Source organism: Oncorhynchus clarkii, chromosome 10 (assembly GCF_045791955.1).
Source record: "Oncorhynchus clarkii lewisi isolate Uvic-CL-2024 chromosome 10, UVic_Ocla_1.0, whole genome shotgun sequence".
Classification (NCBI taxonomy): Eukaryota; Metazoa; Chordata; class Actinopteri; order Salmoniformes; family Salmonidae; genus Oncorhynchus; species Oncorhynchus clarkii.
In genome coordinates, this window is record NC_092156.1 from 63,175,771 (window position 1) to 63,191,359 (window position 15,589).

Sequence of the window (15,589 nt, forward strand, 5' to 3'; positions counted from 1 at the left end):
CTTCTCCTATCTCTTCCTTCCTGGCAAAGCAAGAATACATTAGACTCAACAATAATAACGCTGCAGCGTCTAACAGTTTGTTTATGTAAAGGCGGTCATTTTGTATTTATTTACACATGAGAGAAACATGGGTAGTTTTACACTGGCCAACTTCCTTTCCCTCCGTCCCCGATCCCCCAGGACTGAAAATAACATGCCGCGGCATGTCTGTCTGCATGCCTGTCGGGGACTCAGAGTGAAACAGCTTGAGCGTAGGGTGACAAGTGTGGTTGGGGATGTCATTGTGAGCACAACCATCAACGGTCTCCAGAAGCAGCTGCACCGCCCGGCTGTATTTTAGTTAGAAGGAAGCCATCTTTTGCCATGACCTTCAGAAAGCTGAGCGTGTGTGTGTGTGTGTGTGCGTGCGTGCGTGCGTGTGTAAAATAAAGAACAATGTCTTCCTCTCTGCGGTGGTAGTTGTGTTGTAGAGTTATCATACACGTGTGGAAAGAAAACACATAAAGAAAGAAAAAAAAACAGAGAAAAAAAAGAACAACAAGTGAAGAACGACCAAAAGCAGCAGTTGTGTTTTGCGTGGAACTCATTAGCATATCGTCGTGGAGACAGACATCACACAGGCTGATCTGAAGGCCTCAACGTTCCGTATTAGACCAAAACACTTCCTTCACCGTTCAGCCCACACATCGGACTGAAGTCAGGTCTTTGACAGCAGTCTGTTAGGGGCTTCCTTGGCATTTACAAAGAGCTGCTTAAGCAAAAGGCACATGTCATGTATGTGCTCTACACGGGCTTAGGAAAGGAGGACAAAGGAGTACGCCGCACGTTAGCGTCACTGAAGAAATAGTATGTGTGTCTGCCCGTCACCTTTCATGCCCAAGAGTTTATGCCCTTTGGGGATAAATCAACCTGAAAGGGACAATTCAAAATGTGCGCACCACCCCAACATCAACATATGTGAAAAGGCCGCGTTTCTATGTTTTGTAGTAACAAAATAGAGGAAGATAAGTTATTAGTAGACTATTAGTAAGCAATTACTAGGCAATTGCTTAAAATCACATGATGCACACCGATGACGTCATTTTAAACATCTCCCTCTATCTTTTCCCCACAAAACATAGAAATGCACGTTGATGTTGGGTTGGTGCTGGAGATGATGAATATGAACATGTTTTCAACTCGTGGCGTACTTTGGCCTGCTCCACAGTACTCACCGACTGCCTCAGACAAGCCGTAGACCTTCTGGTTGTAAGCGTCTGTCTTGTCCCAGATGAAGGTGTAAGAGAGGTTGGGCTGGGCAGGGAACCACTTCTGGAACAGACGCCCCACCACCGCCACCATCAGGTGCACCTGGAATAGATCATGGAATAAACTCATTTTCAGACGGGCATTATAATGGCCACCTAGGGCAAGACTGACTGTACATTTTGCACTCAAAAGGCATTTGACATCCAAATAAACTGTAGCCCTGGTTTTGTGCACATTTACTCAAATGTTCACTGTATTTTGTATTCACTGTATTTTGGTCTGAAATGTAACACCTACAAGACCTACGGAGATAGCAATGCCAGTCACAATTTAGGTACACCTAAAGAAGAAATCCCTACCTTCATGAGGTTGAAGGGCACACTGGCCTGTGTCATGGTGACCTTGAGGACAGGCTTGTAGCCGGCCGCCCGCGAGGACAGGTACAGCAGGTTGAGGTCGCTGCCCGGGATGGACGTCTCCTCCTGGAGGACCTGTTGGGGGGGACGGGGGACGGGACGACACATCAAAGGAGAGTGGGTCAAGAAGGGTTAGTACATCTTAGCACACCCTGAGAGGACTGGAGTGGAGAATGTCATCTTTGAACACTTTTCAGTGAGAACATCAAAGCCGAAAGGGTTCAGAAAAGTCTCAGTACAGCTACACTCCGGGTGGTGTGGCAAAGTGACAAGAGAACGGAGAGGTCACATGGGGTCAAGAACGCTATTCATTCATCTGTGAAAACTATTTGGAGAGAAAGGAAGAAGGAAAATAGAGAGAGACAGATCTCCCTGGCCTGTTTTCTCAGTGTAGTGACTGTCCTCGTACAGAAGGCCGTTTCATTTAACCATAAGCAGAGCGCCTCCACTGTGTGTGTGTGTGTGTGTGTGTGTGTGTGTGCAGAGCTCTGCCACTGTCTATCCACTGTCTTTTCATTAGTGTGATGCTCCAGAAAGCCCTGGGTGTTAGGTGTCTCGGATGTTTTTAGCCTCTCCTAACACCAACACATTTCACCCTCTTTTCAAAGCAGGGGCCAAAGAGCTCCCTGGCTGAGATTTGGAGGGTGAGTCAGTGAGGGTATGAGGAGGTTGGAATTAAATGGAAAAGGACCTCAAATCTCTACACATCACAGGCACTGAGGGTATTTACTAAGTCCATTAGATTCCAAAGACCTATCACTCCACATGTACAGTTGAAGTCGGAAGTTTACATACAAAACTCGTTTTTCAACCACTCCACGAATTTCTTGTTAACAAACTATAGTTTTGGCAAGTCGGTTAGGACATCTACTTTGTGCATGACACAAGTCATTTTTCCAACAATTGTTTACAGACAGATTATTTCATTTTCAATTCACTGTATCACAATTCCAGTGGGTCAGAAGTTTAAAGGCACTATGTTGACTGTGCCTTTAAACAGCTTGGAAAATTCCAGAGAATGATGTCATGGCTTTAGAAGCTTCTGATAGGCTAATTGACATCATTTAAGTCAATTGGAGGTGTACCTGTGGATGTATTTCAAGGCCTACCTTCAAACTCAGTGCCTCTTTGCTTGACATCATGCGAAAATTAATCAGCCAAGATCTCAGAAAAAAAACTGTAGACCTCCACAAGTCTGGTTCATCCTTGGGAGCAATTTAGAAATGCATGAAGGTACCGCATTCATCTGTACAAACAATAGTACGCAAGTATAAACACCATGGGACCACGTCATACCGCTCAGGAAGGAGACGAATTCTGTCTCCTGGAGATGAACGTACTCAATCTCAGAACAACAGCCAGGTGAAGATGATGAAGGAAACAGGTACAAAAGTATCTATATCCACAGTAAAACGAGTCCTATATCGACATAACCTGAAAGGCCGCTCAGCAAGGAAGAAGCCACTGCTCCAAAACCACCATAAAAAAGCCAGACTACGGTTTGCAACTGCACATGGGGACAAAGATCGTACTTTTTGGAGAAATGTCCTCTGGTCTGATAAAATAAAAATATAACTGTTTGACCATAATGACCATTGTTATGTTTGGAGGAAAAAGGGGGAGGCCTGCAAGCCGAAGAACACCATCCCAACTGTGAAGCACGGGAATGGCAGCATCATGTTGTGGGGGTGCTTTGCTGCAGGAGGGACTGGTGCACTTCACAAAATAGATGAAGGAGGAACATGAAGGAGGAAAATTATGTGGATGTATTGAAGCAACATCTCAAGACATCAGTCAGGAAGTTAAAGCTTGGTCGCAAATGGGTCTTCCAAATGGACAATGACCCAAGCAAACTTCCAAACATGTGGCAAAATTGTTTAAGGGCAACAAATCAAGGTATTTGAGTGGCCATCACAAAGCCCTGACCTTATTTCTATAGAACATTTGTGGGCAGATCTGAAAACGTGTGTGTGAGCAAGGAGGCCTACAAACCTGACTCAGTTACACCAGCTCTGTCAGGAGGAATGGGCCAAAATTCCCCCAACTTATTGTGGGAAGCTTGTGGGAGGCTACCCGAAAAGTTTCACCCAAGTTAAACAATTTAATGGCAATGCTACCAAATACAAATTCAGTGTATGCAAACTTCTGACCCACTGGGAATGTGATGAAAGAAATAAAAGTTGAAATAAATAAATTATTCTTCTGACATTTCACATTCTTAAAATAAAGTGGTGATTTGAACTGACCTAAGACAGGGAATTTTTACTAGGATTAAATGTCAGGAATTGTGAAAAACTGAGTTTTAATGTATTTGGCTAAGATGTATGTAAACTTCTGACTTCAACTGTATTCACTTTCTAGCTCTAGTCTTTCTCTCTCTGTCTCTCTCTCTGTCTCCCCCTTGTCCCCCTTCTCCCCCTGTTCCCTCTCTCTCTCCCCCTGCTCCCCCTCTCTCTCCCCCTACTCCCTCTCTCTCCCCCTCTGCTCCCTCTCTCTCTCCCCCTGCTCCCTCTCTCTCCTTACTCCTTCACTCTCTCTTCTCCCTCTCTCCTTATTATACTATCTCTTTCTCTCTCTTGTCCCTCCCAGAGGTATTGGATCAGCCTGTATTTTCATTAGATGGGGGAGGGAGGCTTGACGTGGGTCTCAGCGAGCCTTTGATATCCAACATGGTCGCCCAATAACAACAGAATCAATCAAAATAAAAAACAAATTGAGGGTGGAAAAAGTGACGGGTAAAAGGTAACAGATTTCGTGGCTTTACCACACACACACACACACACACACACACACACACACACACACACACACACACACACACACACACACACACACACACACACACACACACACACACACACACACACACACACACACACACACACACACACACACACACACACACAGCCAGTGTCACCGTAACCACAGACTTAATTACCATGTGCGGCGGGGTGTGTTTTCTTTCGGGTAAACTGTGTGTGTCCGCACATACTGTGTGTGTCCTGAACACACTCTGCCAGCGAAGGGACCCCACCCTGGTCTCCCCAGCTAGCTCTAATTACAACGTCTGGCCTAAGAGCATGTTTCTCCTGGCTTTAAACTAACTCCTGATAGAAACACTCTGTTATTACATCTTCTCTGGTGTGTGTGCGTGTCTGCTTTCTAGTGTGTGTTTTCTTTTGCAATCTAGAAGGGGGCAATTTTTTTTAACTGCATAATATAATAATAATACCAACTGGTAATTCATTAAAGGGTTTAATGAGCGGAGCCGAGATCAAACAATAAACGGGTGCTTTATTTTGACGTGCCACCCGCCATTAAAGGGGAAGTGTAATGAAAACATATGGCTATGGGGGTAATGGACTGGAAATGTATCTTAAAGGGATACTATGTGATTGGGGCCTCATTGCCAGCATCCCGAAGTTTCCATTTAAAACCACCACTCCTTCAATAACACACATTGGATAATGCCATAGGTTGGGCTTGGGTCAATAGTTATGGTGGCACAAGTACTGCCAATCCACCTTATTGGCTGAAACACCTCAACAGAACCTTTGCTATAGAACCTTTGTTACATACTTTTGTAATGTCATGGCTGTGCAGTTTTATGTTGTACGGGAACGGTGTGGAGACTGGAGAGGCGTGAGTGTGTGTGTGTCTGATCTGGATAAGGAGCCGACAACTCTGAGTAATCCAGCAGATATGAGAGAGAGCTCGGTCTGCAATATCCACTAAACCACCTAAACCAATACACTACCTCTATCCAAACAAATAGGCTGAAAACACAGCAACAGACTACACTGTTATACTTGTTGGTATCCAGATCAACTGTTACAGACAGCTAAGGCTGCAGCTCAGTGTGTGTGTGTGTGTGTGTGTGTGTGTGTGTGTGTGTGTGTGTGTGTGTGTGCATGTGTGTTCAGCTAATAACCGCAGGCTACAGTCAACCCCATGACCCTGCTACCACCTCTGACTGGATTTGGTGTGCACCAACATCACATAGTGTAAACATCTCTAAAAGGAATATCTAGACTCAAATCACCATGCAGGAAGATTTTAGAGTCATGCCAAATGTGGTTGGGGAGGGGAAAAAAAGGTTTTCTACAGTATCTCTCTGGGGATAAACCTTAGTTTAACTTACAACTTTGATTTGAATAGATTTCACGATTGATATTCGTCTGAAAAAGCGTACAGGACCTATTCTGTTTGACACATGGAAAAGGCGATCAAGTGCTCCAGTGTCATCACTCTGTGAGAGTTGCGCGTCAGAGTGACCTTGTCTCAACTATTTTCTTCTGGTCCTTTGTGTTAGTAGAACCCGTCAGCGGTAACAACGACGCCTATGTATTGGGTTCTGGGACCTGAAGAATTTCGGTCTCTGGTTTCATGGTTTCATCCAGACACTGAGGACCACTGTCTCATTGTGCTCCAACTGAACACACTTGGCTAACCTTTTTTTGGTCTTCTGCTTCCATTCTTTCTCCTCTGTGGAACAGCGAGCACACAATAGCGTGTTATCCCCAAGCCACATGACAGCCAAGTGTGTGTGTGTGTATGTGTATGTCTGCGTGCATCCCACGTATTATCCCAAGCCACATAACAGCCAAGTGTGTGTGTGTGTAATCCAAAGTACTTTCCTTAGCAAGACTGTTCTCTTCCAAGGAGGACTCTTAGTGGACATGTCTGTTACCAGTTATAGCAGCTCTCTGTGACTGACTGCTTTAGTACGGCTTTGTGTTAGTGCTGGGTTCCTTTTACTGTGTTTTCCTTTCCTCACCACACACACACACACACACACACACACACACACCCCTTGTGAAGGCCCCTGGGGTATAGCTGTCCGACCCCTGCGTCCCTTTATAAAACGCTAACCTCCTTCACCACCCTCTTGTTGCATGAGCTCTGAGGCTTTATAGTTCTGCTCATAACAACCGGAACTAATTCAAATCAGGACCCGGATCGTTTGGGGACTGGCTGGGCTGGGGCACGATGCCTGTTACTGTGTGCTTGTCTCTGTGTGTGTATGAGAGAGTTTGTGAGTGTTTCTGTGTATTATGTGTGCGCCTGTGTCTGATTGCTTGCGTTTCTCAGTGTGTGTTTGCGTTACTGTCTGTACTGTGTTTATGTCTGTGTGTGTTTATGTCTAAGTGTCTGTGTGTGTTTGTCTGTGTGTTTATATCTGTGTGTGTATGTCTGTGTGTGTTTATGTCTGTGTGTGTTTGTCTGTGTGTTTTTATGTCTGTGTTTGTTTATATATGTGTGTGTCTATGTGTGTATGTCTGTGTGTGTCTGTCTGTGTTTATGCCTGTGTGTGTCTGTGTTTATGTCTGTGTGTGTTTATGTCTGTGCGTGTCTGTGTGTGTCTGTTTATCTTTGTTTGTGTTTATGTCTGTGCGTGTTTATGTCTGTGTGTGTTTATGTCTGTGTGTGTCTGTTTATCTTTGTTTGTGTTTATGTCTGTGCGTGTTTATGTCTGTGTGTGTTTATGTCTGTGCGTGTCTGTGTGTGTCTGTTTATCTTTGTTTGTGTTTATGTCTGTGCGTGTTTATGTCTGTGTGTGTTTATGTCTGTGCGTGTCTGTGTGTGTCTGTTTATCTTTGTTTGTGTTTATGTCTGTGCGTGTTTATGTCTGTGTGTGTTTATGTCTGTGCGTGTTTATGTCAGTGTGTGTTTATGTCAGTGCATGTCTGTGTTTATGTCTGCGTGTGTTTATGTCTGTGCGTGTCTGTGCCTGTCTGTGTGTGTTTATGTCTGTGTCTGTGTGTGTTTATGTCTGTGCGTGTCTGTGTTTATGTCTGTGTGTGTTTATGTCTGTGTGTGTCTGTGCCTGTCTGTGTTTATGTCAGTATGTGTTTATGTCAGTGCATGTCTGTGTTTATGTCTGTGCGTGTCTGTGTTTATGTCTGTGCGTGTCTGTGCCTGTCTGTGTTTATGTCAGTATGTGTTTATGTCAGTGCATGTCTGTGTTTATGTCTGTGCGTGTCTGTGTTTATGTCTGTGCGTGTCTGTGCCTATCTGTGTTTATGTCTGTGTTTATGTCTGTGCCTGTCTGTGTTTATGTCTGTGTATGTCTGTGTTTATGTCTGTGCGTGTCTGTGTTTATGTTTGTGTCTGTGTGTGTTTATGTCTGTGCGTGTCTGTGTTCATGTATGTGCGTGTCTGTGTTTATGTCTGTGTTTATGTCTGTGCGTGTCTGTGTTTATGTCTGTGTTTATGTCTGTGTGTGTCTGTGTTTATGTCTGTGTGTGTCTGTGTTTATGTCTGTGTTTATGTCTGTGTTTGTGTCTGTGTTTATGTCTGTGTTTATGTCTGTGTTTATGTCTGTGTGTCTGTGTGTGTCTGTGTGTGTCTGTGTTTATGTCTGTGTGTGTCTGTGTTTATGTCTGTGTGTATTTATTATCTGCTGACGCCATTTCCGGTCACAACTTGCAGACTTGTTTACGTGTTGCTGTGCATTTTGTGCATTTTGTTGCCAACCTTACTTTGCTACCTGACAACTTTACGTTTTTTACTTTTGAATTACCGTTTATATTTTTGTTTTTTCCCCTCACTCAACTTTTTTTCATTCAACTTTTTCACTCCGTACGCTTTATCTGGACATGGTTCGTCAGGACTTCCAACAGCCGAAGCTAAGTAGTAACATTAACATGATGCCTTCTAATTGCAGTCGTTGTACTCATAATATACAGGAGAACGATCGCCTTACGGCGAAGATAGCTGTGCTACAAGCCTAGTTTCAGACGCAATCGTTAGGCAAGGGTAATTTCAGTGTAGGAAAGGATGAAACAGTGTCTGTGCCACCAGTAAGTACAGACAGTAAAGTTAGTAAAAATCCCCGCAGCCGGACAACTTTCTCATGGTTTCTGGAGGGAAATGCTGTAGGAATGCTCAACCTGTGTCGCTCATTCAGCCGACAGAAACTTTCAACCGGTTTTCCCCATTAAGCAGCGAGTCGGAGACTGAGGCCGAGCCTTCTCTTGTCTCTACTCCTCCCGTTACGGGGTCTGAGATAGGATGAATCAGTCAGAGGCCACCAAGTGCAACATAGCTTCAGCGTGTAAATCAGCTAGAAAGATGTGTCGCATCGAGTAAATGTCTCTGGCCCCCTCCCAGTTAGGGGGAGTGATGAGCTCTACAGCAGAGTCTCACAACTCAATCGCTGGTTGAAAACTGTTTTCTGCCCCTCCCAAAAGATAGAATTTGTAGATAATTTCCCTCTTTCTGGGACTCACCCACAAACAGGACCAAGCCTGACCTGCTGAGGAGTGACGGACTCCATCCTAGCTGGAGGGGTGCTCTCATCTTATCTACCAACATAGACAGGGCTCTAACTCATCTAGCTCCACAATAAAATAGGGTGCAGGCCAGGCAGCAGGCTGTTAGCCAGCCAGTCTGACACTAGCACAGTCAGTGTAGTCAGTTCAGCTATCCCGATTGAGACCGTGTCTGTGCCTCGACCTGGGTTGAGCAAAACTAAACATGGCGGTGTTCGCCTTAGCAATCTCACTAGGATTAAGGCCTCCTCCATTCCTGTCATTATTGAAAGAGATCGTGATACCTCACATCTCAAAATAGGGCTACTTAATGTTAGATCCCTTACTTCAAAAGCAATTATAGTCAATGAACTAATCACTGATCATAACCTTGATGTGATTTGTCTGACTGAAACATGGCTTAAGCCTGATGAATTTACTGTGTTAAATGAGGCCTCACCTCCTGGTTACACTAGTGACCATATCCCCCTTGCATACCGCAAAGGCGGAGGTGTTGCTAACATTTACGATACCAAATTTCGATTTACCAAAAAATAAAAGACGTTTTCATCTTTTGAGCTTCTAGTCATGAAATCTATGCAGCCTACTCAATCACTTTTTATAGCTACTGTTTACAGGCCTCCTGGGCCATATACAGCGTTCCTCATTGAGTTCCCTGAATATTTAATCGGACCTTGTAGTCATAGCAGATAATATTCAAATTTTTGGTGACTTTAATATTCACATGGAAAAGTCCACAGACCCACTCCAAAAGGCTTTCGGAGCCGAACCCATGGAATAAATGTTGTGGATCTTAATGTTTTTCTCATAATCCTGTACTATCGGACCACCATTTTATTACATTTGCAATTGCAACAAATAATCTGCTCAGACAACACAAAGATTCCTTGATGCCCTTCCAGACTCCCTCTGCCTACCCAAGGACGTCAGAGGACAAAAATCAGTTAACCACCTAACTGAGGAACTCAATTTAACCTTGCGCAATACCCTAGATGCAGTTGCACCACTAAAAACTAAAAACATTTCTCATAAGAAACTAGCTCCCCTGGTATACAGAAAATACCCAAGCTCTGAAGCAAGCTTCCAGACAATTGGAACGAAAATGGCGCCACACCAAACTGGAAGTTTTCCGACTAGCTTGGAAAGAGAGTACCGTGCAGTATCGAAGAGCCCTTACTGCTGCTTGATCATCCTATTTTTCCAACTTAATTGAGGAAAATAAGAACAATCCGAAATGTATTTTTGATACTATCGTAAAGCTAACTAAAAAGCAGCATTCCCCAAGTGAGGATGGCTTTCACTTCAGCAGTAATAAATTCATGAACTTCTTTGAGGAAAAGATTATGATTATTAGAAAGCAAATTAGGAGAAAATATAAAAAACTATCGGCCTATATCGAATCTTCCATTCCTCTCAAAATTCTTAGAAAAGGCTGTTGCGCAGCAACTCACTGCCTTCCTGAAGACAAACAATGTATGCAAAATGCTTCAGTCTGGTTTTAGACCCCATCATAGCAATGAGACTGCACTTGTGAAAGTGGTAAATTACCTTTTAATGGCATCAGACGGAGGCTCTGCATCTGTCCTCGTGCTCCTAGACATTAGTGCTGCTTTTGATACCGTTGATCACCACATTCTTTTGGAGAGATTGGAAACCCAAATTGGTCAACACGGACAAGTTATGGCCTGGTTTAGATCTTATCTGTCGGAAAGATATCAGTTTGTCTCTGTGAATGGTTTGTCCTCTGACAAATCAACTGTAAATTTCGGTGTTCCTCAAGGTTCCGTTTTAGGACCACTATTGTTTTCATTATATATTTTACCTCTTGGGGATGTCTTTCGAAAACATAATGTTAACTTTCACTGCTATGCGGATGACACACAGCTGTACATTTCAATGAAACATGGTGAAGCCCCAAAATTGCCCTCGCTAGAAGCCTGAGTTTCAGACATAAGGAAGTGGATGGCTGCAAACTTTCTACTTTTAAACTCGGACAAAACAGAGATGCTTATTTTAGGTCCCAAGAAACAAAGAGATATTCTGTTGAATCTGACAATTAATCTTAATGGTTGTACAGTCGTCTCAAATAAAACTGTGAAGGACCTCGGCGTTACTCTGGACCCTGTTTGACGAACATATCAAGACTGTTTCAAGGACAGCTTTTTTCCATCTACGTAACATTGCAAAAATCAGAAACTTTCTGTCCAAAAATGATGCAGAAAAATGAATCCATGCTTTTGTTACTTCTAGGTTAGACTACTGCAATGCTCTACTTTCCGGATACCCGGATAAAGCACTAAATAAACTTCAGTTAGTGCTAAATATGGCTGCTAGAATCCTGACTAGAACCAAAAAATTTGATCATATTACTCAAGTGCTAGCCTCCCTACACTGGCTTCCTGTCAAGGCAAGAGCTGATTTCAAGGTTTTACTGCTAACCTACAAAGCATTACATGGGCTTGCTCCTACCCATCTCTCTGATTTGGTCCTGCCGTACATACCTACACGTACGCTACGGTCACAAGACGCAGGCCTACTATTTGTCCCTAGAATTTCTAAGCAAACAGCTGGAGGCTGGGCTTTCTCCTATAGAGCTCCATTTTTATGGAATGGTCTGCATACCCATGTGAGAGACGCAAACTCGGTCTCAACCTTTAAGTCTTTACTGAAGACTCATCTCTTCAGTGGGTCATATGATTGAGTGTAGTCTGGCCCAGGAGTGTGAAGGTGAACGGAAAGGCTCTGTAGCAACGAACTGCCCTTGCCGTCTCTGCCTGGCCGGTTCCCCTCTTTCCATTGGGATTCTCTGTCTCTAACCCTATTACAGGGGCTGAGTCACTGGCCTACTGGTGCTCTTTCATGCTGTGCCTAGGAGGGGTGTGTCACTTGAGTGGGTTGATTCACTGATGTGATCTTCCTGTCTGGGTTGGCGCCCCCCCCCCTTGGGTTGTGCCGTGGCAGAGATCTTTGTGAGCTATACTCGGCCTTGTCTCAGGATGGTAAGTTGGTGGTTGAAGATATCCCTCTAGTGGTGTGGGGGCTGTGCATTGGCAAAGTGGGTGGGGTTATATCCTTCCTGTTTGGCCCTGTCCGGGGGTATCATCGGATGGGGCCACAGTGTCTCCTGACCCCTCCTGTCTCAGCCTCCAGTATTGATGCTGCGGTAGTTTGTGTCGGGGGGCTAGGGTCAGTTTGTTATATCTGGAGTACTTCTCCTGTCTTATCCGGTGTCCTGTGTGAATTTAAGTATGCTCTCTCTAATTCTCTCTTTCTTTCTCTCTCTCCGAGGACCTGAGCCCCAGGACCATGCCTCAGGACTACCTGGCATGATGACTCCTTGTTGTCCCCAGTCCACCTGGCCATGCTGCTGCTCCAGTTTCAACTGTTCTGCCTGCGGCTATGGAATCCTGACCTGTTCACCGGACGTGCTACCTGTCCCAGACCTATTATTTCACCATGCTGGTCATTTATGAACATTTGAACATCTTGGCCATGTTCTGCACAGCCAGAAGAGGTTTCTTCCTAGTTTTTGGCCTTTCTAGGGAGTTTTTCCTAGCCAACGTGCTTCAACACCTGCATTGCTTGCTGTTTAGGGTTTTAGGCTGGGTTTCTGTACAGCACTTTGAGATATCAGCTGATGTACGAAGGGCTATATAATTACATTTGATTTTATTTGTTTATGTCTGTGTGTGTCTGTGTTTATGTCTGTGCGTGTTATGTCTGTGCGTGTCTGTGTTTATGCCTGTGTGTGTCTGTGTTTTTGTCTGTGCGTGTCTGTGTTTATGTCTGCGTGTCTGTGTTTATGTCTGTGTGTGTCTGTGTTAATGTCTGTGCGTGTCTGTGTTTATGTCTGTGTGTGTCTGTGTTTATGTCTGCGTGTGTCTGTGTTTATGTCTGTGTTTATATCTGTACGTGTCTGTGTTTATGTCTGTGCGTGTCTGTGTGTATTGTTTGGCTGATGGTGCAGGCATCCTTATTAAAGTAGTGCTTTAGACTGAAGGAGTGCCAGAGAAGAGAAGAGGGGACAGACATTGGGCCAAGAGGAATCAAAGTCTATCTGGCCACACAGGAGAGTTGAGAGAGATAGGGGGAGAGAGGGAGAGAGAGGGTGAGGGAGAGGGAGAGAGAGAGAGAGAGAGAGAGAAAGAGAGAGAGAGAGAGAGAGAGAGAGAGAGAGAGAGAGAGAGAGAGATACAGAGAGGACTCGTGTGTATCAGCTTTACTGAAGATGCTCTTCTGCACAGATTGGCCTGTGATACTGCCATAATGGTAAACCCTGGGTTTTGATCTATGAATTAGTCTGTGCACGAGTGTGTGTGAGACCCTCGTAACAATTCACACCGTGTCTGGCACAGCTAGAAAGACTATACATGGATTTAAATGCTCTCTCTCTTCATCAAGGCTTCTCCTCTTTGAACGAAACAAAGAGCATCTGTGCAAATAGCTAGACCTTGTATTCACTGGGCTGTTAAAGGTTTTATACTTCAAGTACTGAAGGCCGGCTCAGCTTTTTGTGAGGCCTCCCGTTCCAACTGAGTTGGCTGTTTGAGGTCCCGGTAAAGCTTGGGTGAAGCAGTGTGGGGTGTTATAGGGCATTAAAAAACGGGTTGTTTGGATCCTGGATTCTGATTGGTTGTGGGACAACAACTCCCGCAAAATACCATGATGTGTTAATGTCATAATTCCATTGTCCACAGCCCAAGTAGGAAATTCATAAACGTCATCTCCCTCGGGGAGAAAAGATACACATCATTTACAGTACAGGAGAGTTGAACAGGAGAGTTGAACGGGAGAGTTGAACGGGAGAGTTGAACATGAGAGTTGAACATGGGAGTTGATCAGGAGAGTTGATCAGGAGAGTTGAACAGGAGAGTTGAACAGGAGAGTTGAACAGATGAGGGTACTGAGTGGGCCTGTGGAGAGGGGTAGTGAGCTGGAAGTTGAGTGAACTGGACGAACCCTAGCTGACCGTGTTGTGAGGTGTGTGTACAGTGGGTGTTTGATGTACTGTAGGTATCCTTTCTCCTCTGTCACCTCACTTGAGTCTTAGGTATAACGGGTTTGTGGAAAAGTGTGTGTATTCAGTACAACTAGTCTGGGTTTCGGATCGTGTGTGTGTGTGTGTATATGATGATGATAATGCGTGTATGATGATGATAATGTGTGTATGATGGTGATAATGTGTGTATGATGATGATTTGTGTATGATGATGATTTGTGTATGATGATGATGATGATAATGTGTGTATGATGATAATAATGTGTTTATGATGATGATGATAATGTGTATATGATGATGATGATTTGTGTATGATGATGATGATAATGTGTGTATGATGATGATGATTTGTGTATGATGATGATGATAATGTGTGTATGATGATGATGATTTGTGTATGATGATGGTAATGTGTGTATGATGATGATTTATGTATGATGATAATGTGTGTATGATGATGATAATGTGTGTATGATGATGTGTATGTCTCACCTGTGTCTCAGGTATGATGGGCCCATCCTCTGGTGAGGACCTGAAGCAGGTAGAGAGGGGTGAGGCCACGATGACAGGACTGGGCCTGATGAAACCACTCAGGTCACAGCTGGGGATGTCATTTTCCTCCTGCAATACGATTCAATATGAAGACGAGTCAATACGAGTAATACAATTCAATATAATTGAATACGATGAAATACAATTCAATATGAGTCAATACAATTCAATATGGGTCACTGTGAGTCAATACAATTCAATATGATTCAATACAATTCAATTCAGTTCAATATGATTCAACATAATTCAATTAAATACAAAAGAATTCAATAAGATTCAATACAATTCAACATGATCGAATTTAATTCAATTAAACACAATTCAATTATATTATATTATTATATTATTCAACTATATTTCACCTTCTTCATGACCAGGGTGTCCATGACATAGAAGACGTTCCAGGGGATCCACACGGTGCGGTACTGTATCAGGAACGGAGCCCGCTCGAAACTCAGGGTCAGACTGGCCCCACCGTTGGTCAACAGGTCAAACCTGGAGAGATGGAGAGAGATGGAGAGAGGTGGAGAGAGATGGAGAGAGATGGGGTTAGAGGTGGAGAGAGATGGGGTTAGAGGTGGAGAGAGGTGGAGAGAGATGGCGTTAGAGGTGGAGAGAGATGGAGAGAGATGGCGTTAGAGGTGGAGAGAGATGGAGAGAGATTGGGTTAGAGGTGGAGAGAGATGGGGTTAGAGGTTGAGAGAGATGGGTTTAGAGGTGGAGAGAGATGGAGAGAGATGGTTTAGAGGTGGAGAGAGATGGGGTTAGAGGTGGAGAGAGATGGAGAGAGATGGGTTTAGAGGTGGAGAGAGATGGAGAGAGATGGGTTTAGAGGTGGAGAGAGATGGAGAGAGATGGAGAGAGATGGGGTTAGAGGTGGAGAGAGATGGAGAGAGATGGGGAGAGATGGGGTTAGAGGTGGAGAGAGGTGGAGAGAGATGGAGAGAGATGGGGTTAGAGGTGGAGAGAGATGGAGAGAGATGGGGTTAGAGTTTGAGAGAGATGGAGAGAGATGGGGTTAGAGGTGGAGAGAGATGGAGAGAGATGGGGTTAGAGGTGGAGAGAGATGGAGAGAGATGGAGAGAGATGGGGTTAGAGGT

At 44.2% G+C, this 15,589-nt stretch overlaps 1 protein-coding gene across 1 annotated transcript in view; it reads right to left on the bottom strand.

Annotated features, from left to right (window-relative positions):
- The window catches only part of LOC139419314 (teneurin-3-like), a 405,690-nt gene that overhangs the window by 56,254 nt on the left and 333,847 nt on the right, over positions 1-15,589 (bottom strand). Inside the window, exons 17-20 of the mRNA XM_071169258.1 lie at positions 14,852-14,984; positions 14,430-14,558; positions 1,608-1,739; positions 1,215-1,350 (exon numbers count right to left, since the gene is read on the bottom strand). Coding sequence (XP_071025359.1) covers positions 1,215-1,350; positions 1,608-1,739; positions 14,430-14,558; positions 14,852-14,984 — 530 coding nt within the window. The remainder of the gene's footprint in view (positions 1-1,214; positions 1,351-1,607; positions 1,740-14,429; positions 14,559-14,851; positions 14,985-15,589) is intronic.